Source organism: Megascapheus bottae, chromosome 27 (genome assembly GCF_031878675.1).
Source record: "Megascapheus bottae isolate mThoBot1 chromosome 27, mThoBot2.hap1, whole genome shotgun sequence".
Taxonomy (NCBI): domain Eukaryota; kingdom Metazoa; phylum Chordata; class Mammalia; order Rodentia; family Geomyidae; genus Megascapheus; species Megascapheus bottae.
In genome coordinates this window covers 1,650,758-1,673,935 of record NC_143535.1, presented here as the reverse complement: position 1 = coordinate 1,673,935, position 23,178 = coordinate 1,650,758, and the positions used below count along the sequence as shown (strand labels likewise).

At 51.2% G+C, this 23,178-nt stretch overlaps 1 protein-coding gene across 2 annotated transcripts in view; it reads right to left on the bottom strand.

The window, feature by feature from the left end:
* Arhgap42 (Rho GTPase activating protein 42) overlaps window positions 1-23,178 on the bottom strand; it is an 88,640-nt gene that overhangs the window by 31,307 nt on the left and 34,155 nt on the right. For both annotated transcript variants that reach the window (XM_090319234.1, XM_090319233.1), the window contains exon 4: window positions 3,655-3,726. In XM_090319234.1, the coding sequence (XP_090175360.1) occupies window positions 3,655-3,726 (72 nt within the window). The remainder of the gene's footprint in view (window positions 1-3,654; window positions 3,727-23,178) is intronic.

Sequence of the window (23,178 nt, the reverse complement as noted above, 5' to 3'; positions counted from 1 at the left end):
TACTTCCCAGGAAGACAGCTACATGTGCAAGGCATGTTCAAATATTCAGAGACAGACTCAAACCCTCTGTGGAGAGAACAAAGGCATTTGCTGGGTTCCATTACTGTCTACCGACATGAAATCAATGTCCAAAAAAAAAAATCAAGTCCTATTCTAGATTTTACTAATAGTACAGTGTTCATTTCTGTATTAAACCCACAAGATCATGCTCATATGATTTCTATTAAAGCTGCTTAAAAATGAAAATCACAGTGAGGCGTGGTGGCTCAAGCCATCTGGGTGGTGACTGAGATTCTCGGTCTATTCAGGGACTCGATCCTGACTGGTATGGTCCCACAGGACACAGAACGCCTGGTGTCTGGGTTCAGTGGTGGGAAAGCATGGTGTCTGGCTTCCATTACCCTGCAAGGGTCTCATGGAAGCACAGCTCAGGAGGATAACACACTGGCCAGGGCATAAAATAAGACCCAGTCTCAAAAACGGCCTAAAAACAGGCTGGTAGAGTGGTAGAGTGCCTGCGTAGCAAGCATTAGGTCTGAGTTCCAATTCTAACGCTGCCCCAAAGAAAACCACAATAAAGATAGAGGTCAGTGTCTTCTGAACTGTTGCTGGAGGGCACGAGGGCACAGCCCTTAGCTTTCGCAGAGGGCATCGCTCAAGCCCTCGGGGAGCTCCTGTCTCAAAGGGAGCGTGTGCACAGAGCGAGTCTGGCCAAGTTTCAAGTCGTTATTTGACTGAGATCTACTAATATACATGTTTACTTGCCAAAAAGGAATGAAATGAACTGAACTAACTATTTCACAAACAGTTTCTGCAAAGGACGGCATGGAAGGAAGAGTCCAAGTCTGTCTTCCCATCTGGGGAGCTGAGCTCTGCTCCCTCTGCTCTGCTGCTTGCCTGCTCAGTCTGCGGGAAAGGAGCCATAGGCTTCCTCAAAGCGAGCTACACACACCTCTTAGACACACCTATTTTCTGAAAGGTGTCATTATTCAAGAACTCAGATATGGAGCTCTATCTACATCTAGAGTCAGGAAGACATGTAGAAGGAGCAGATACAACTTGCTACGGAAGCCATCCAGAGGCTGGAGAAATCTGAAATCACTCCCCCAAATACCACCGCCCACCCCCGAGATCATTATCTGCTGGGCTCCATTCTATTGCACACTGTAAGTTCTAGTGTCACGTAAGTTCTAGCTGTTGGTATTCAGTGGATACCTGCCCTCTGTTTCCCAGAAATTGAACAGTGTCAACAGATGAAAAAACAACACAAAACCATTTGCTCCAGCGTACTGACGCACGCAGGCACCACAAGTGCATCCACTACACACTCAGACTCAGAATCTGCAGACACACGTGTCTGTGACTGCTGCGTAGGTGTGGATAAGACTAGTGGGGGAGCCCGGCCATGCCGCCCTCCGTCCAGACGCCAGCGTCCCTCTTGTTCCCACCCCAGCTGGGTCTCACAGGGAAGCCAAGGGTCACATGCAAAGCTCCCGGGCCGCAGGACTCCACTCCACCCACTGGAGAGGAGGAGGGCCACGTGGCTGTGAGGCAAGGGCTGTGTGGCTGTTCCCATCACAGCCTTGCTGTAGCCAGGGGGCCATGACTGAGGGGCGTGGCACGGCTAAGCCAGTGGTGCCAAGGGGTGTGGCCAGGGGGCGTGGACAGGAGGGGTGGCACAGCTAAGGGAGCCATGCTGGGAGGCCATGGCCGGGGGCGTAGACATGAGGGGTGGCACAGCTAAGGGAGCCATGCTGGGAGGCCGTGGCCAGGGAGCGTGGACATGAGGGGTGGCACAGCTAAGGGAGCCATGCTGGGAGGCCGTGGCCAGGGAGCGTGGACATGAGGGGTGGCACAGCTAAGGGAGCCATGCTGGGAGGCCATGGTCAGAGGAGCCATGGCTAAGGCTGCGGAAGGCACTCCTGCCTCTTATCCCAACCAGTGCACTGGTCCCAAAATGTGTCTGGGAAGCAGCCACTAAGACAATGAAAAGCAGTAGTCGTGTGCAGAACTAACTTGACACCCCAAACAAGGAAAATCCTAAGGATACCAGGGCCTCAAGAATGAGAATGATGGTGGCAGAAGCGAGACATGGACACACATTCACTTCAGAGGGGAATGGCCATCTTTACCTCTCTCTCTCTACTCATTGAGGGTTACACAGCAGTGTGAGAACAATTCAGTGCAAAGAGCACCAGGCGGGGAAGACAACAATCACCAGCACAGACAGGCCGGGTGAAGTCTCCTGTGTGCTCCACACGTCTCCCAACTAACCACAAGTTCAATGTCCCAGCCAGGGTGACCAGACACGGACAGAGCAGTCACACAGAGAACACACACACACACACACACACACACACACACACACACACACACACACACAGAGTGACCAGACACACACAGAGCAGACACACAGAGAACACACACACACACACACAGAGTGACCAGACACACACAGAGCAGACACACAGAGAACACACACACACATACACAGAGTGACCAGACACACACAGAGCAGACACACACACACACACACACACACACAGAGTGACCAGACACACACAGAGCAGACACACAGAGCACACACACACACACACACACACAGAGTGACCAGACACACACAGAGCAGACACACAGACACAAACACACACACAGAGTGACCAGACACACACAGAGTAGACACACAGAGAACACACACACACACACACACACACAGAGTGACCAGACACACACAGAGCAGACACACAGAGAACACACACACACACACACACAGAGTGACCAGACACACACAGAGCAGACACACAGAGAACACACACACACACACACACACAGAGTGACCAGACACACACAGAGCAGACACACACACACACACACACACACACAGAGTGACCAGACAGACAGAGCAGACACACAGACACACACACACACAGACACACACACACACACACACACACACAGAGTGACCAGACACACACAGAGCAGACACACAGAGAACACACACACACACACACACACACACACACAGAGTGACCAGACACACACAGAGCAGACACACAGACACACACAGACACACACACACACACAGAGTGACCAGACACAGACAGAGCAGACACACAGACACACACAGAGTGACCAGACAGACAGAGCAGACACACAGACACACACACACACAGACACACACACACACACACACACAGAGTGACCAGACACAGACAGAGCAGACACACAGAGAACACACACACACACACACACACAGAGTGACCAGACACACACAGAGCAGACACACAGAGAACACACAAACACACACACACACACACACACACACAGAGTGACCACACACACACACACACACACACACACACAGCGGGGATACACACAGACTCTCCCACACATTTTTTTTTTTAATCGGTCTCTCATCCTGGCTTCTGAAGTTAATTCTCCACAGCTGCTGGGTGGCAGGGACTCGTTCACAACATGCAGACTGTTTCTCTCCTCAAAGCAAGCACACTACTTCTGTTCACAGGCGTGCTGTCTTTGGTGTCTCCCTCCACGCTGGCATTCAAGGCCCAGGTCAGGCCGCTCTCCTGTGAGAAGCGCTGGCACCCCAAGCGTGCCCCCCGCCCCCCTGCAGAAAGGTTCCACAGGCACCCTCACCTTGGCCGCCCCAATCTGCTCTTTCCGGAATTTCTCCAGAGGTGCAATCAGGACGTCGTTGGCATTCTGGATCTGAAATAGATAAAGCGCACACATGCTGAACTGCATGCAGTCCCATAGGAACAACACCGAAAAGCTGGCGCGGAGAGGACTTACTAAAGGTAGGCAGTGTGTATCCACATCCACACCAGGGGTATTGCTACGTTTTTGTTGTTGGGCACTAGGTCTGGGCTCTGCCCTGAGCTCTTCAGCTCAAGGCCACCGCCCTACCCCTTGATCCACAGTGCCACTTCTGGTTTTCTGGTGGTTAAGAGTCTTAGGTTTTTTTTTGTTGTTGTTGTTTTTTTTGCCAGTCCTGGGCTTGAGCTCAGGGCCTGAGCATTGTCCCTGGACTTTCTCAAGGCTAGAGCTCTACTATTTCAGCCTCAGCACCACTTCTGGCTTTTTTCTATGTATGTGGTACCGAGGAATCGAACCTGGGTCTTCATGCATGCTGGGCAAGCACTTTAACCACTAGGCCAAACTCCTGGCCCAAGTCTTAGTGCCCAGGTTGGCTTATAACCTTGCTCCTCAGATCTCAGCCTCCTAAGTAGCTAGGATTACAGGCGTGAGCCACCACACCCGGCTCTACATTTTTTTTAAAGCCAGTCCTGAGTCTTGAACACAGGGTTTGGGTGCTGTCCTTTTGCTTAAGAGTAGCCCCCTACCATTTCAGTCACAGCACCACTTCCGGTTTTCTGGTAGTTCACTGGAGGTAAGAGTCTCATGGACTTTCCTGCCTGGCAGGAGGCAGCCTTCTGAGTAGCTGGGATTTCAGGTGTGAGCCACTAGAGCCTGGCTGGAGTATTTCTACTTCATAATTACATCAATTCCATGTATTATTTTACTTGACCGTCTATAATGGGGCAATAAGTACTTATTGTGTTGCAACTGTAACTTGACTGCTCGAATTTCTTTTCTAGGAGTTATCCAAGAAATCGCATATCAGGCATTAAGTTTACAAATATTTAAATTATACTGTCTCAATACTGCCAGTTCAAGCAGCTTTTTGAAAGCTGAGTCATACAAAACTACTTTGCTCACAGAATGCTACAACTCCACAGCTGGGAAAGAAAAGGCTCCAGCAGTACCGATGGGTATCTGCCTCCATTTCACCAAAGAGCACTTGAGTCCCATTTCCAACCTAGGACTTCCTTAAACTTTGCAAATGATTTGCGATCCACATGAATCATTAAGCATCCTGAATGGCTGGTTGCCAGTGGCTCATCCCTGTAATCCTCACTACTTGAGGGTTTGAACTCAGGGCCTCATGTTTGCTGGACTGACGAGTTAACCATTTGAGGCACACTGCCAGCTGTTAGTTTGCTGATTATTCTGGAGATGATATCTACGGATCTTTTCTCCCTGGGCTGCCCGTAAACGTGAGTCCTCCAGATTTTAGCCTCCTGAGGAACTTGGATTTTAACTGTGAACCATCAGTGCCCAGCTATGCTTTATTTCCTGAATCATATAAGCCAAATGCACATAAATAATACACACACACACACACACACACACACACACTCCTCCCTCCCTCCATTACTCTCTTCCTTTCCTTCGTTTTCTGGTGAAGTAAACAGAATACCAGGTGAAGCTGTAGAGTCCAGCCTTTTCTAAGAAGACACTGGTTGGGTTGTGGGTAGGTCACATTACAAGCAATTACTGTTTCCTTGCGATTCAGTGCTGTTTCAAGTGGCCCTAATGAACAGGCCCTGGGGGTGTGCTCATAAATCACTCAAAAGCAACAGCTACAGACGCTTTTATGTGGTTAGACCAAAGTTTCTCCAAATAAGCTCTCTTACATTTTCCTCCATGCGGCTGTTTCTCTGCTGGCTGCGGGTTTTCCAGCACTGGCCTCTCTGAATTTTCAGTGCTAAGAACTTTACCCCATCATTGGTCAAAATAGCCAGGTGAATAAAAGGAATCAATCTGACAAATGATTCCCTCGCTCTTGCTCTTGCATTTCTTCTCCTTCCTAAGACTTGGGTAAGATCTAGGGTTGCTAGAGCCAGCCACACCGGAAGTCCCTTAGCCTACAACTTCCTCTGCAACAGGATGCTCAGAATAACTATTCTGTCACTCAAACATCTCAAGACCAAACTCACCCCAAGCCTGGAGACACGGACATAATGAAATTCATCTTCAGTGTTAGCCAAAGTAGCTGCTCAGAGCAAAACAGAGCCGATGCAGTGCACGGCAAAAATGATTCCTAGTCGAGGTGTCAGTATCACCGACCCACACAGAGAGGCAAGATTGTACTAATATATGTAGTATATTGTATATGCAATCAACATTGCAATCAAAATATACGTAGTAAAGACAGGACTGGGAGAAAGCACATTTACAAAGAGCCTCCTGCGCAAGAATGGGTGATCTTGCTGTTGATTCTGCGACTGGGAAAGACCCAGGCTATAATTCGGAATTCCTAGCAAGCGTCCCTCCTCCGCCTCCCCTGCACGGTGCTCAACAGCTTGTCAGGATGGAAGCGTGGCCGGCGCTGGGGTGGGCTCACCTGAGCTCGTCCTGAATACGGGTGGGCTTTCAAGGCCGTGTCCTTCCCCACCTCAGGTCCTCTCCAACAGGGAGCCAGGCTCCCGAGCCTCAGAGCGGGCAGGGCACCCCTACACGAGCCACCCTCCAGCTCTGGGGCAAACGGCCTGGTCCTTGCGATTCTGACCGAGGGACCGTGGACTCTGAACAGTCAACCCATCATCTGCAAATTCGGCTGCAAGTGAAAGCGACAGCACTCATTCTGAAAAGCTGTTCACAAACCCATCGTGGCAGCTGGGCAGAAAGTCTGCAAAGAACAGGTATTTCATTGATTCTTCTCCCCCAGCATCAGCGTTTAGACTCTGATCCATGTGTGTGCTAGACACGCGCACTAACAATTGAGCAAGACCGTCAGCACGGCCTGCTTCAGTTCTCATGTCAGATGCAGTCTTGCATTTTTGCCCAAAGATGGCCTCCAAGAATTGGGCCTCCTGCCTCTGGTGCAGCAGGGAAGGCAGCTGACTCAGTCTTTGTGATAGGGTTTCACTAACATTTTTGCTGGGATTACAAGCGTGAGCCACCACACCAGACTCTTAACAATTTTTCTATACTGGCTGGCTAGCAACACACACTGGTCTGGTGGCAACTTACTGGGGAGACAAAGTTGATCTGGCGGCCTTCATTGAAACCAGAAATTATTCTCCCTCATAATCACTAAGGATTTTTCCTGCCTACAAGAAATGGTATTTTTTGAAACTTAGGAAAGCATTTCAATTGCACATATTCCGATACGTGCTATAGTTTCCTGCCGACAGGAAATGATATTTGAGGAACTAAGTAGAACATTTGCATGCTACGCATTCTAGTACATGCTTTACGACACAACTAGGCAGGAACCTGGTGCTATATGTCCTGACTTTATCCTGAGGACGGAGATCGGTCACAGAAATCAACCCAGCAAGGCATTTAAAATGCCTTATAAACTGCAGAAACTACACAGTGCACTCGAGTGGAGCGATGCTGGGAATGGTGGAAGCGGCCGCCTGGGTGGCAGACGTGGCTGGCAGGAAGGGCCAGTCACCACACACAGGAGATGCAGCCACTGCCGCCTCCCAGGTCCTGCCCGCCACCTGCACACTGTGGCGTCACCCCACGCTGTCCTGAACCCAGAACTGGAAGAGGACACACCAATGGCTGACAGATCTCATCCGGAAACCAGGGAGGGGGCTGTGGGTGGGCTGTGGGAGGCGGACAGGCCTGGGGGACAGTCACCAGGAAGGGGAGCTGGACTCCCCGGTAGACAGGTAGGCAGGGCCCCCGACCTCTGCCTGTGGGTCCGGGAGCTTGGTCCTCACAGCTTCCCCACAAAGACAGCCCTGGTGCCTTTCTTGGAGGACCTGGAATCATTCGTTGTGCCTTCAAACCCAGGTCTCCTGCTCTGCCTCAAATAGAGGCCACCGTGAGGGTCCCTCCTGGCCTGGGAAGCACTCGGTGGCCAGGTGAAGGGGGGAGCAAGATGGCGGTCAGGATTCACGTGAAGCAGGAGGGGCTGAAGCTTGGGAAGCCAGGCAAGAGACGTGCTGTCTCTCAGGAGCCACGGCAGCACAGCCCTTCCTAGTGCGCCTTCCCACAGGAAGGCTCAGCGCGCACACGGGGTGCATATGTCACTCTCTGTCTGGAAGAAATGAACACGGGAAGCTCTGGAACTGGAACTTGCAGAGAGCTGCAGAGACGGCAGCAGAAGCCAGCACACACCCGCGGTGCGTCGTCACTATACGCTGCCCTCTGGCCTCTGCCTGGATGGGAGAATTTAAAAAAAAAAAAAATCCCTGGTGGGGGGGAGGGGAGACAGAGAAAGAGGAAATGGTATTTTTAAATAAATAACTCCTTCACTGCATAAGCCAGCAAATTGAATCACTGTGCTGTTTAAAAAACAAAAACAGAAAAACTTAAATTGAAAGCACCAACTTGGGGACTTAAATAGAAAATTACAGAAGTCTATGAAGAACCAAGAGTTAGCTGAGTCCTGGGATTCTGCAAACCAGAGGTATGATTTATTCTGCACAATTTTTCTTTAAACTTTCCCAGGCATTTGTGCACAGGCTCTTAGTCATAGCTAAGAATCACTTTCCAAATATGTTCCATATGTTTTGACTCGAGTTCCTGGTCCTTTCCAATCCAGAATCTGGTCGTAAACCCTGTGCCCGTTTTCCACACTGTACAGCTGTCAAAATCCTTTCTTACGCAACGAAATGAAGGAATTCTCTCGGCCCCTTCTGTGAGGTCTGGGAGTGCAGGCCGTGTGTCGGCACGGCACGTGACACGCTGTGCAGAAACATGGGGCTCTCCTCCTGGGCGAGCTGCAGGCCTGGTGGCAGCCATTCCCCATATCTCTGCCCGCTTCCGGTCCTAACGCCCCCACCCCCCTGACTCCAACCAACCCCCCTGGGTTCCGGGCACTCTCTAAAGGAATGCTGGGCTCCCTCCTTCCCCATGGCCTGCGACCAGAGCCCTGGCTTTCACACCAACATGCACACCACACACACACACACACACACACACACACACACACACACACACACACACACACACACTAGAAATAGCACACAACCACGGAAAGCCCTTGGCCGGTTCTCACCCTCCTCGGGACGTCCGGAGAGATTACACCTACCACCTCCTTCACTCAAGAAGAGCCCTTTCTTACCTCACTGCTTCCCAGCTGTCCGAAGGCAGAACCCCAAAGTCAACCACGACAGCGCTCTGCCAACGCTGTTCCCTTGCACGTCTCAAGACACAGGCGAGGGAGTCCTGAAGACGCATTTTGTAACTCCTCCCAAATGCATCTGGCTGACTGAACAATGTAATCCATCAGGTTACATGACGATTTGTTATTGAGTGGGGAAAATACATCTCTTCAGATAATTCAAGAAGATAGAAAGACAAGAGTGTGCATTTCTATCACCCAAAGACTCCTAGAGCGCATACTAAGATGGAAACGTGGGTTCATGGAGCCAGCCCACTGCTGGCCTGGCCCTGGACACCTTCCAGAGCCCGGCAGGGGCCTTTCCCCCCCGTGGAGTTTCCAGGAATGGGGTAAAGAGACATTCAACACTCAACTAACTTCCACTTAGCAAGACAAGCAAAGGGCCCTCTGCTCGGGGTCGGCGGGCGCATGCTCTGGCTTCAATGTCAGGAGCGCCAAAGGCTCACATCCTGTCTCTAGCTAGACACGTCTGCTCAGCTCCTTATCCGTGAACTAAGAGTCATAGAACTGCAGAGTGTTGCCCTCCAGCTCCCAGCCCTGCCAAACTTTAGCAGCCTCACCTCCCTAACCATCCAAAGCCCCATTCTCTCTCTGGGTCTCCGCACCCCTGCCCACAGGCTCCCTACCACTCCCCACCCACCCCAACTGCCCCAGAGCAGCCAGGACGCCCTCCAAGGCTGTAAGTCACTAAGCATCTCCCAACCTTCCACAGAACCAAGCCTCTTCCCGCTGTCCTCACGGCCCTGCTGCCTCCCACACAGGCGTCTTTTCCAACACAGGATGGGATTTACTAGTTCACATGGCGTCCCCGCTCTTCTTTCTCTCCTTCCAAGCCTCAGCCCGGTGTCCCCTGGTGGGGGGCCTCCCTGACAGTTCCCCACTCTCCCAGGACATCCCCGTCCCCCCACCCCAGAAGACAACTCGACTTTCCCAACCAGGTCACCCAAATAGATCCACAGGATCTCATGTGCCACCCACGGCTTATTTACAGTGATTGGCCCCAAAGCATTTTGTGACAGCAGTCACAGGCTTGAGGTAGAAAGGGGACAGGGAAAGGAGCTGGAACAAGGGAAAGGAGAAGACACAAAATGCCCAGATCAGTCTGGAACCGTGAGAAGTGCCAGGCTCACGGGGTGTGCAGGCACGCGGATGCAGCTCCACGCTCCAGTCCGGTCTCAAACAACAGGGCCTTCCCTGTTCTGGTGAGCCACCGGCAGAGAAGCCGGAAGGACGTGGACTCCATCTTGACCTCAGGGCAGACGGTTCACTTTACCTAAGTCAGAGCAGGCCACATTCTGCCAGGCACATTAGACTGCAGGGCGGCTGCCTGGGCAGACCAGGGGCAAATGTCCTCATTTTCACTGTTACTTTACCCACGGGGAGTGGACGAAACAAAGCTCTGGACCTTTCTCTGTTTCCTTATCAAGCACTGTGGGAGGGGGGTGGTGGAGGGGTGTGGGCATGCTCGCTGCTCTCTGCACAACAACCAATCCCAGGCCACTTGTAGGGGTGAGTGAGCAACGTCTTATCATTGGAAGAGGCCTTGCTGCTGGGGGCCGAACATTCAGTCAGGCTCCTGAACAACCTTGGAGAGAGGAGCAGTCACAGACCCCATGGCTGCTATGCCCTCTGTCTTACCAGCAGGCAGGACACCATCGGCACTGCAGGGCTCTACCTTCCGTCTTACGATCTGACACTCGGGCAAAACACAAGACAAAGCAAAATGAAGAATGCAGTCAAAATGCCAAGGAGACACAATCTGTCTTCACAAACTTCTAGCTCTTTGGCCACCCCTGGCAGGGGCCTTGTTGGGTTATGAGATTGCTCATTCACACCTCGTCCACCAGGCCATGGTCCCAGGCCCGTGCATGCTGTGAGAGACGTCATCTCCAGTCATCACCACTCGAGTCTACCAGCCAAGTCTCCCGAGACATCTCTCCCACAGGCCTTGGGGGCTTTGACAAAACTTTGAACGCTGAGCCCTCACTCAGGGTCAGACTTCAGTAAGTTCCTATCTGAACAGACTGCTAGTTCACGGCAGATCAGATTCCGGCCACACAGTACGGGAACGTCTCTCTTCTCATCGTTTGCGCAGGGATGGGAGCGTGAGAGCAGGAGGGTGTTCCACGAAGGTCACCGGCCCAGCAGCCTGCTCCTCTAACCTCCCACGTGAGAACTCAAAATTCACCATGCTTCTCTCATCTTAAACCATTTGTCCCCAAGTTCACAGCCAGACCCAAAGGATTTCAAGCTCTGTAGTAGCATGACCTGTGGGGTCAACTGGAGAAAAGAAGTCCCTCCAAGGCCAGTCTTTATCTGGAGTGTGAGTGGGGCCTGTTTAGCTGCCCCCCCCACATCCATGGCATACATATACCACTTGTCTTTTTTGTCTGACGTATTTCTTTCCTAGTAAACTTTCCTATCACCTTCACTTAAGCAAACATAAGCAACTGCATTGTTTCTATGTGTTCTCCTTGGGCAGGCTTGTCTGGGGGATCAGAATACCAGTGTGTATAACCGGCCCACGTTCCTGAACCACAGACAACACTCGGCAGAAGAGTCTCTCCTATTTACTCCTCACACCAGCTGTGCTAGGTAGTTGTTATTGGCACCCTGATTTCAGACACGGAAACTCAAGCTCCAGGCACTCTGATAACGCACCACAGTCACATGTTAGAGCAGAATGGAAAAGGGATCGCACCATGGATCTCTCACCCAAGTCCAAATGCCAAGCACAGAACATTCCAGCGAATCAGATTTCCCAGCACTTCACTGAGCTGGGTCACATTTTTTAGAAAGCATGGCTTGCCTGCTTTTTCCATTGTTCCATATTTCATTCGTGGCATGTGGAGACGGGGTGGGGAAACACTAAGCTCCAAGAATGACATTTCTCTCTGCCTTTTCCCCAGGTTCTGCCATGGCAATCTTGGGGCCCCACCTGGCTTTCTGAGCAGGATGCTGACGGGACTGGAGCTGAGGATACCCCCGGGCACTGCCTCCCATGGACACCAGCTCATCTTCCAGCCGTGCAGGGCAGGCCAATTCAGTGACTTCTCCTATAGCAGAAATTCTACCCGAGCAACAATCTGACCAACCCGCTGGCCTCAGAGATGATTTGGGAAATTCCTCTCTAGCTTGGAGTTCCCTCCCGCTCGGGGCCTGGAGGTGCCCAGGCTCAACCACACCCCTTGGCTCCAGGAGGCTCCATCACACCTCAGACCCAAAGCTGTGAAGAAGCTCCTGACACCAGGAGCCCAAACAACTCCTCTGCAGCATTTCCTCGAGTGGTTTGTCACAGTGACGAGCACAACGTGGTATTTTCTCCAATGCTAGCATCAAATGGGCGTTTTCTCCCATCACCTTGTGCTGACTCAGTTGCTGCTCCACAGCCTGTGCTCTCCAGCAGCTCCCGGCCTGGCCAGGCCTGGGAGATGTCTGTCTGTAAGCTCCCCTCGGCGGGACACGCGTGCTTTCAAAAGGAGATGTGCTCTCGTGCACACATGGGCTCTGAGGTGAAGGGCTGGGGACCTGGCGCTCCTAGCATTGCTACGGCTGCTCAACATGGAGGTGGAAAGAACAAGTATGTGGAGAACTAAACAGGCCCCACTGTGCCTGTGCCGGCAGCACAGCAACTCAGGAGGCTGGGACCTGAGGTCTTGGTTCAAAGCTTGCCTGGGTAGAAAAGTCCATAAGACTCTTACCTCCAATTGACCACCAAAAGCCAGATATGGAACTGTGACTCAAGTGGTAGTGCCAGCCTTGAATAAAAAAGCAGCACACGCGCACACACGCACACACACACACACACACACACACACACACACACACACACACACATTGAGTAGATGCTTGCTATTTCTAGGGTCATCAAAGCATGACCTTCAATTTGTTTTAAAGTCAGCTCAGCTTTCTGATCAAGTAGTTGCATTGTAAACATCTTCTATGCCTGAACTGGATGAAGTTCTATTGAATATTAACTTCATAGGAAGAAAAGAGCTAATGTTGTTCATTTCTTTTTCAATGGTGGTATACATAATAATTTGGAGATTAAAAAAAAAAAGCAATGTGAACAGCTGGAAAGAGAACCATGAGAATATTCCGTTCCAGATTCCCTGATCAGAGGCTGCTGGCCATTCCTGACCCAGCCAGCGAAGCGAGCTCGTGTTCCTGGCAGGAACACATGCAGTTCTGCACTTGCTTTCCTTTTATTCATGTGCCTCTCTCTATACAGCTGCTGCTAGGCCGGCCCACAGACCTGGGCGCGTGGGGTCCGCGTTCTATGCTGTATGGGGAAGTACTCCTGAGGACACGGGGTGGTTTCCTCAACTCCTCACAGGCGCCTCTCTATAAGCTGATGTCTGAGGGTCCTGGGGCCATCGAGGCATTCAGCTGTGGATGGGGCAGGGCTCCCACATCAACTGGCATGGTGCCTGGCTTGGCTCCACGCAGAGGGCCCCACAGAGCACACTGAGAGTCAACAAGGCAGAGGCCACAGGAACGAGACTCCGTGGGCAGGGACTGAAGTCTGGGAATTCCTCAAGATTGCCAGAAGCCCTCCTCTGGAGGCAGGAATACAGGTGGCGCTCAGTCAGGCCACAGAAGCTCTTCCGGGGAACTTTGCAAAACACAAGGTTGAAAAACGCAATCTTTCCAGAGGGTGTAACACACCCAGAGGAAAGCACCCCACCGACCCTCAGCCCGTGAGGCCATGAGTGGCTCCGAGCGAGCTCACACCGTGGTCACAGGGCAGCGGGGCTCGGAATGGCGCTGGCTGTGCCTGCTCCCCCACTCGCACCCACTCAGCCACTGAAGCCTCTACCGGCCCTTGGTTCGAGCTCTTGGCTGTCTCTGTGATTTTCTGAGCATTCAGGGCATGCACAGGAGGCAGAAGAGAAAGGACAAAGCAAAAGAAGACAGAAAGCAACAGACCGCATCAGCTAACACAAACAAGAGCTGCTCCACAGACAGGACTCAAGCTGGAATGCTGTGGAATTGCTGGACTCTAAATGCTGGCTTCTAAAATCACCTGAGAAGTAAACTATCCCAAGACCACCAGGCCACAGCTACCACCAGGCTCACCCGCCATGTCCGGCCTCTCGCACTGGGGTGCACTTCAAAACACATCAACATAAAAGAGTGGATGATTCTGTTAAAAATAGCTGCTTAAACCGGAGACACGAAACACATGCAGAGTGGATGAGGGTGCATGCCCACACAAGCTGGCTTGTAAAGACTGCAGGCACACAATGAGAAACAGAAGCCGCCATGTGGGACAGGCACTTCCAACCAGATTTACGGAACAGTCGGCATCCGTCAGGGAAGACTACGCAAGCACGAGCCGAGCATGAGAGGCAGAGGAAGCCCCCACACTCTGCCCACGGGACACAGACCCACGCATCTCTATGGACAGAGCAAGTGCTAAAGCAAGGACAAATACTTATCCTGCTCAAATGGAAATCGCGTTGTTTTCAATCTGGGTAAGAGATATCAACAAAACTCAGGGCAGGTTTTCTAAAGACTGAATGGAGACCTTTCAGCTGCCCTGTCTGGGGGGTTGGGGTGCCCTCTTGTATAGGTGATGTGATCAGACATAGCATGCAACACAGAATGGGCTGAGTTCAGCTGCTGAGAGCCAGGGAGGCTCACCTACGTAATCCGGTGACAGCGAGCTATCTGCCCATTCACTGAAGATGTGCATTTCCCTGTCAAGTGTTATTCATGCCCGCCTGTATTAATAACAGAGGTGCTTGGCATCTCCCCGACAGGAGCCAGAGACGAAGCGTGGTGGTAGCTTTATTTGCCTAGTCCACACAAGGCCCTGGGTTCCCAGGAGGAAGGTAGAAGAGGAGGAGAAGGAATATGCATTATAGAAAAGGTCACTCAGCAAGCTTCTTTCCCAGAGCCTGCACCCCTGTAGATGAACTCTGGGGGCCCTGAGGACAGACTGACAACAAGTACCAGCTGGAGTCGGGTGAAGCCACATTCTATTCCCAACCCAAGGATGCACTGTCCGCATCGGAAAGACTCAGCCATCACGACACCCAGGACCCAGCGCCCGAGAGCCTGCACAGGCCCGCCCACATCCAGGACTCCTACACAGCATCTAGAGCCCCGACCGTCGCCGCCATCCACCTCCCTCGAGGGCAGGACGTAGCCTAGTAGAAGTCAGAGTGACAGGCAAAGAACCCATGTTAGCCTCCAGGCCTCAGCTGCAAGTCAGCCTTGACTTGTGGAATCTAGACCCTAACTTGAAATGGACCACTCAGTCTGTGAAGGAATGTGCGGGAAAGATGCAGGCCTCCATTCATTCATTCCAGGCCCCATGCTAGCCTGGGAAATTTCTCACAGACAAGCATTCCTATGGCTTCCCTTCAGTCCCACCCCTGCCCCTCCCTACCCCTCTTTTCTATTACCCTCCCCCTCCGCCTGTGGGAAGGGAACACACGCAGATGGCACCCAGACCCCTGGCTGGTGGAAGCACAAATGCTGACCCCACGAACCCGGGAGGCAGATTCCTTGACAAATGCGCTCCTCACTCTGGGCAGCAGTGCTCTCTTCACTTGATGGAAAGATCTTCCTTTTAGAATCTGTCTTCCCAAACAGCACTTTCTTTTCAGGTTTGCTTGGCACGTGCAGGCGTGGCCAGGGGACAAGTAAGTCCCCTCAGCCCGGTGACCCCATGGAGGGCCGGGTGTGGAGTTCCTCAGAGAATGCCTGCTCTCAGAATCATGGCTTGTGTGCAGGGCAGAAATGATCTTGGGATTTGATATTGTCAGTCCGCAAGATTCATGAGTGAAGGGTTAATAAAGCAGAGGCTTTTCCAGTTAAAAAGTTATCGCGGGCTTCACGAGTTATTGCTTTAGTTCAAGGACTTGCAGCTCCCTCCAAAGAAAATATTCCCTCTAGTAATACTTGGAGCAAATCAGCAATTTGGACGTTTTCAACCAATTAAGACACTGGGGAATTGTAAGCCCCAGCCAGACATGGCCTCTGTAATACAAAACTGAACCACATGTGGTGTGGGTTTCTCAATCACACAAACGTGGTGGAGCGAGGCCAAGTCAAGAAGGAAATCTAGTGTCCCTGTGATTTCCACACAGTTTCTAGTTAGCAAGGAGCTGTGCATGTCCGCTTTCTGGGGGAGAGGCCGGAGCAGAGGTCAGCCCCTCCAGCCACTCAGGAAAGCCCCAGAACCAGGAGGCAGCTGATAGCTCTGAGGCCCTCTCTTGGGGTAAGAATGCGCCAGCCTCTCAGGCAGAACCAACCACGCTGAGCCCAGTGAACGGTGCTTCCAGACCCAAAAGCAATGCCCGTTTCTAGCATTTTTTTTATTTTGTCAAAAGGATTTCAGGATTCCCACATTTCATTTCTAAATCTCAGTCATAGAGCAATATTTGCTGGGTAGAAAAAACAGAGCTCTGAGAAAGTAAACAAAGCAGAAAGTGAAGAAGAAGAAACCTGAATCAGAGAGCTGGCAGGTCTGGTCATAGCTGAATGACTGTCACCTCTCTAGGTGACAGGACCTTCCATGGAAGTGACAACACAAGCACAAGGCTTTCAAGGCTCTTGCTTTGGCCCGAGCAACACATTTAGTTTTTGTGCCACCGGTTGTTACACATACATAAGCATGTCCTTTCATTCCTGGAGCCTACTTTCTGTTGCTGTTAGAAACAAAGGGCAAGCGTCAAACCCTGCCCATCGCAGCACTGGACTACAGGGGCCACACGGGTGCCTGGAGAAAAGGAGCTGGAAGTCTTCCCGATTAAGTCGCCACAGTTTACAAACAGTGCAGAAATAACTCACCCACTCCCGCCACGGCTGAGGACATCGGAGGATGGAGAGTGTTCAGAAGGAAATGCAGTAGCAGCGTCCAATTTGCTCATGCTTTCTACAAGAAAAGCAGTGGGGTTGCGGAGAAAACATATGCATCTGTTTCAAGGGGCAGAGAGCCTGCAGAGTAAGCTGGAGGCCCTGAGTTCAAACCTCAGCACTGAAAACACAAAACAAAAGCACAAACCACAAATACAGAAATGCCTTTCCTTATGCCTTTTACACACACAAAACCAAAGTTGGCTGCCCTCTCCTCCGGACACTGTGAGGACGCCACTGTGTCCACAGAAACTCAGGCTGATCTGATGTTGAGAAACCCCCAGCCACAAGAAACACTGAAGTTGTTTTAAGGAACCCTAAAGTGTGCCAACAAATGCACAATCAATGAAGGCTATGCTTTCAATAAATTACGAATTATTTTCTGGAGCCAACTGATTGAAAATACTCGTACAGTAAGATATTCGATGTCAACTCAAAGAGCTACAGATGCCCAGAAGCAACTGAGGTCCAGCTCCGTGTGCCTCCTGTGGCGAGGGGGGGCACGCCAGAGCCTGCGTGTTCTGCTCCGCCAGGTACTGTCTCCAAGGCAGGGCCAAGGCAACAGCTTTCCATCCAGCAAGGCATCAGCAGAAATAAGCCCGTCCTTCCTTGAAGAAATGTGCTTTTAATTAAAGCAGAACACACGGACACTGCTCAGGATGTTTCAGTTGCCATAATAAAGGGTCACTTTGAACTACACTGACGGAGAGGGGAAGAAATCTAAATATACGGGGAGAGGAAGATGAAGTGGGAAATGAGGAAAATTCAGTTAAGGGAAAGCAAGAGAACAAGGGCAGGCTACCACCTCTATTTCCCTCTCCACTTCTGGGGGCGGGGGAGGCAGCAGCAGGGTGAGAGCTTGTCCAGGCACTCTGGCAGTGTCTTATGGTGTCTCTTACAGACAGAACAATGGGTGACTGGCTGCCAACAAGGCTCCTCTGCCTCCAGCACCTCTCAAAACCTGCCGGTCTGGAATCTCCACTTGCTGGCCTCCAAGGCAGGGCCCGGCATTTCTAAACCAGGCACCAAGGCAGCAGAGCCCCACCCTACTTTGCTATGTTCCTCCTGGACATGCTTTCTCGGGAGGCAGAAATCTGTGCTGCTATCAGGCGTAGCCTGCTCCCCCAGGCGCCCCAGCACTGAGAACCTACCCACTGTGTGTTTGTCTGCTTTTGTCCGAGACTGGGATTTGAACTCAGTGTCTGACAAGTTCACTTACTGGCTGGCGCTCTACCACTTAGGCCATGCCTCCGAGCCTCTACCTATTGTGTTTTCCTCTTTAAAATTTATTTTTTTATTGTTATTATTAAGGTGTTGCACAGAGCAGGTGCCATTTCCTACATCTGGCAATGAATACACTTGTTTTGGGGGCAATCTTGCCTATTCTTTTCAAACCCAAGTTCTACTTATTCAGTCACTACAAGTCCAGTGACGGTCCACACCCCCCTTCCCACCTCCCTTCATAGACACGGGCCTTCATCACACCCCAGCCAGGCCTTGCTTCCCACATGCTTCAAGTTTAGGTGTTCCTACAGAAACAGATCAAAACCCCAAGACCTTTGCCGACATGTTCCAGGAGAGCAGAGAAGTAAAGCACTGGAGAGTCGAAGTGATCATAATCATAAACCTAATTTTTAAGAAATGGATAGCGTCTCAATACAATAAGCCCTTAAATCTGTCTGTTTTACTGTGTTCCTTGACATGCTGGTGTGAGCTTCCAGGCTGCACAGGGCCAGTATCAAACAAGGGATCGTTACCGAAGCCACGACCACGGTACATTACAGATTCACAGCGTCAGCATCTGTCATTCACGCCTGTCGTCCTCGCTACTCAGAAAAGTCCTCAAGGACCACCAAAGAGCTGTGACAGAGTTGTGGCTCACATGGTGGAGGAATAAGCCAAGCAAGTACAAGGCCCTGCATTCAAAGCACAAAATCTCTGCAGTTCCTGGAAACAAGTCCACCTGTGCTGTCAGTACCAAGTATTTGCATGTAGAACGTGTGTGCTGCTGTGCAGCTACTTGTACATCGTGCACATACACAGCCAGGCACAGGACGCTAACGGAGCAAGATGGATTTAAAAAGACCAGAAAACACTCAGCAACATTATAAACCTGCCTTTGTACAAACCGAACCATCAGCTCTGATAAACATCACTTCACAAGGTTCTCCATCCTTTAAAAACATCACTCAAGCTAGCTCAAAGTTTCTTTTAATCTTTTTAAAGCCTCCTAAAATTTTTCCAGGGAAAACTTTCAGTAATTTTCCAAATGACAGTCATATTCAAGCATCTCTCCACTGACGGAAACATTCCTCTTCAACTGACTTCTCATGTCCTACCAGGCAGGCAGGCAGGCAGGCAGGCAGACGTGGCCAGAACACCTGCAGACATTTGAGGAGCTCAGCCAGGCCAGAAAGGGCTTCCTCCAGCCTTGCTCTTGCCCCTCAGAATACCCTAACACATCAGGGGCTGGCCTGATGCCTCTTAATTCACAGGTGCCTCTTAGACAAAGGAAGAAGAGTCACATTCTATAGAGGCAAAGTAAATACGGTACCCAAGACCTCCTTAGGCCTTTTAGAACATTCCCGTATTACTGACACCGAGTCACAGCAGTACTCTGAGGTTAGGATCTTTTACCAAAAATTAGAAATGGGATGGAAATCTGAGAAATCACAAAGGAATTCCCCAGCACTAACACAAATGGGAAACTCCAGGAGTAGATTCCACACTCAACATGAGCCTTCCTGCATCAACAATCTCTGACTGGCAGGGATATGGACAGATCTGAAACCCATATCCCACCTATGTCCTTCTCATCCATCCACGCTTGGAAACAGATCTGCAAGGCAAAAGAGACACAGGCATGTGGTCAAGTCCAAGGGCCACCAAAGGTGGAAAAAACTGGTAATCTACCCCACAGCCCTGGGAAGTAAATGAGAGTATTAACTCCGGATGTTGAACACAGTAACTATCATACAAGAAACACAAAGTGCCTTTTACCATGCAACAATGCGTTTGACTTGAGGACACTGAGATGGAGGTGGGCCATGTTTGCATAAATACCTTAAATAAGTTCAAGTGTTTATCAGTACTCAATTACTTCCAACTTATTACACATAGAGAGACAAGGCTGGCTGATAAACAGAATCAAGAAGCTGCCCTATCTTTTGAAAAGTTAGATCAAGCAAAGAGACTAATAATTCCCCCCCCAATTAACTGTGAGGTAACTGTTAGAGATGCATTGCGTCCTTACACCCCGCTCCAGAATTGACTACCTCCAGTAAGTTCACCGCCACACTGAAGGGCTCAGGCTGGGCAGCCTGGCAGTGTCTGGGAGACCAAAGAGTTTGGCCTGCGTGGAGGGGAGACGCCTGCCTGGGGAGCTGTGTGACACTACCGGGCACCCAGCCCCGGTGGCTGGCACAACTCCGGCTCTCCAGAAGCATAAACGGTCTCTGGTCAGGTGTTGGCCTCTGCACCACCCAACCCGACGCACCGCTCCTGAGCTGGCCTGTGGAGGTGTGGCAGTCTGTACCCCACAGGGCTGTCTATCTGTGCAGTGTCTGTCCCTTGTCACCACATGCCTGGCCAGGCCACCGGCTCACCCTAGCAAGCTGCCAGATCCCCCAGCTACCATCCAGCTGCTCCATTTCTCATTTCCCATCCCACATGTAAACGCTGGCCACTACAACAAGAAGGTCGCTGTGGAAACATGAAGCCTTTCTTGTTTTTACAGGCTGGCAGTGAAACCCTGTAAACGTTTGCCTAAAAAGAACAAAAGGCAAAGGAAATTACTGTTGCCAATTAAAATAATGAAGCTTCGAATGATTAAATTATCTGGAGTATAAACAGATGCTAAATGAGACTCTCTCCACAGTGAACATCTTCAACTGCATGATAGGAAAACATGCTTTCTTTTGGTGCTAGTCCTGAGGTTTGAACTCAGGGCCTGAGCTTTTGTAGTTAAGGCCAGCACTCTACCCCTTGAACCAGTTTCACATCTGGCATTTGGGTTGTTATTTGGAGATAAGAGTCTCATAGATTTTTCTGGATGGTTTTGAACCATGATCCTCAGATATCAACCTCCTGAGTAGCTAGGATTTTAGGTGTAAGCCATAGGTGCCTGGCTTTAGCTCCATTTGTTTTTCCTGTCCTGTAAAACTGAATTCCCCACACAGATGTGAAAAGAAGTTTTGTGGAGTAAATACATAACCCTTAATAAACATTTACCTTTCAGAAAATAAAAGATATGCTTCCCAACTGTTAATGACAGCCAGGAGAAGCTCATTTATGAGCACAGTGAGGTCGACCCCATCCCCACACTAATAAAAACAAAACGAGTGACGGCCTTGCAGAGTAAGTGTGATGTGTAGGTCACTGCGGGAAGACTTCCGTGCACAGACGGCATGAATGGCGAGGGCAGGTAACCAGAAGATGGGCCTGGTCAGAGTGGTCAGAGTGGTCAGAGGCAGGGTTGCTGCGGTGGCTCCCGAGAGAATCCCAGCCAAGAGCAACAAACAGCTGTGCCGAAGAATGAAGAGGAAACTTCACCCCAAAATGTATTTTGACAAGGAGGAAAATCAGAAGCATGTGAAAGTATTTCACCGAGACCATCCTATTTTAAATGGATGGCTCTTCCCTTAGGACTTCGAGGGAAAGTTCTCTCGATTTCTACCATCTACGACATCACTGCAAGGGAACAGGAGAGGACCCCGGAAAACAGGAAAGTATCAAGTTTAAGTGCCAATTTCCCACGGGACCACTTGCAAGTCCCCCAATCTGGCGATTTTCTAGATAACCACCGAAAATCTGCTGTTATGATGTCACTTGTAAGAGCTGAGTAGGACTCCCCAGGCCAGCAACTGCAAAGCCTGGGATTTGAACCACAGGGCCAGCAAATGAGGAAGAACAAAAATAGACAGTCAAGAGTGTGAAGATGAACCCAAGGCAACTTCAGAGCTGTGATCACCTCTAAAATGCTGTTCCAGATGTCATAAAGGCCTCGGAGGTACTTATCCACGCACAGACACGCTATTCACAGTGTAAGCTAGCTACGGATATCCCTGCAGTTCTAGTTAGGAACATTATCAATTAAGAGGACTTCAATCAAAACACTCCAGCACGGTTGACTTTTTGAATGTCATACCTGCACTGGAGAGAAAACGTGCTGGGTTTACCACATTGGGATGTGGGGTCGGTGATGCTGGACCTGAGGTCACTCATCCTCCCCCGAGGACGGCAGCTCACGGCCAGGCTCCTGCCCCTCACCTCCTGCTGGGAGATCTGGAGAGGCGGTGCCCAGTGCAGCCGCCCCGGCTCACCCCTGAGGCTCACCCCAGCTACAGGCCCACTCCACTGCCCAACACCAGCCCCACACGGGGGGCCTGCTTGGCCTCCCCCCTTCTAAGTCGGCAGGACTTCCCTTTCACCTGCCAGTCACAGGGATCCGTGTTCCTCCAGCCCAGAACGTCTTCCGTGTCTACTGGCTACTCAGCTCGGACCCTCCAGCTGCGAGGTAATGCTCCTTCCTTCATGAAACCATGATGACTAATTCCAATGGCTCTTTATCACTGGCCTTTGCTCTCCTCTCGAATGGCCTCCCTCTGTTTGTTTTAAGCGAGACCCTGCAAAGTCTCCCCTGTGGAGTCACGGGACGTCCCCTGTGGCTGGCCTCTGCCCATCCCCTACTGTACTGGTTTATTCAAGTACAACCCAAGCCAGTTGGTTTATTGCTAACATTCGCACAGGGCATGAATCAGAGCCTCGCCCCTCCAGAGCTGTGGGCCTCGCACCCCTCCCACCTTCATCGTGACCCTTCCCGCTCCTCTCTCCCACTTTTGTCACCTGCGCCTCTCCAGGGCTACATGTACACGCACACACGCACACACACACACACACACACACATTCACCCATGCGTGTGCTCCCCAGGTCTCCACAGAGGCTGGACTTCCACTGTGAGTTCACACAGCTGAAGTGTGGACGAAGTGCAAAGCTCTTCAAACAGCACCCATCCAGGCCTCAAGCCTCAGGTGGAAATCACCTTCACAGCAAAGGCGTGCTGTGCTGCTGCACGAGTAGTGGCTCCTCCCCACGGCGCATATCTATCCGGTGTGCGGCAGGCCGGCTGCGGTCTCGGGCAGGAGACCCACGAAGGGCACTGCTTCCTAAAGGGACAGTCGCCTGAATGCCACATCTCCCCCGGCTGCTCCCTTCCCCCCATGGGAGACGGATACCCCCATACCCATCCCGTTCCTCCCCTCCAGACTTCCCAGCAACTCGCCCAGCCCCTGGACGGTGCCGGCCAACCTTCTAAAACCCTTTCAAAGGCCAAGTGATTCATTGGACTTCAAGCACAGCGCCT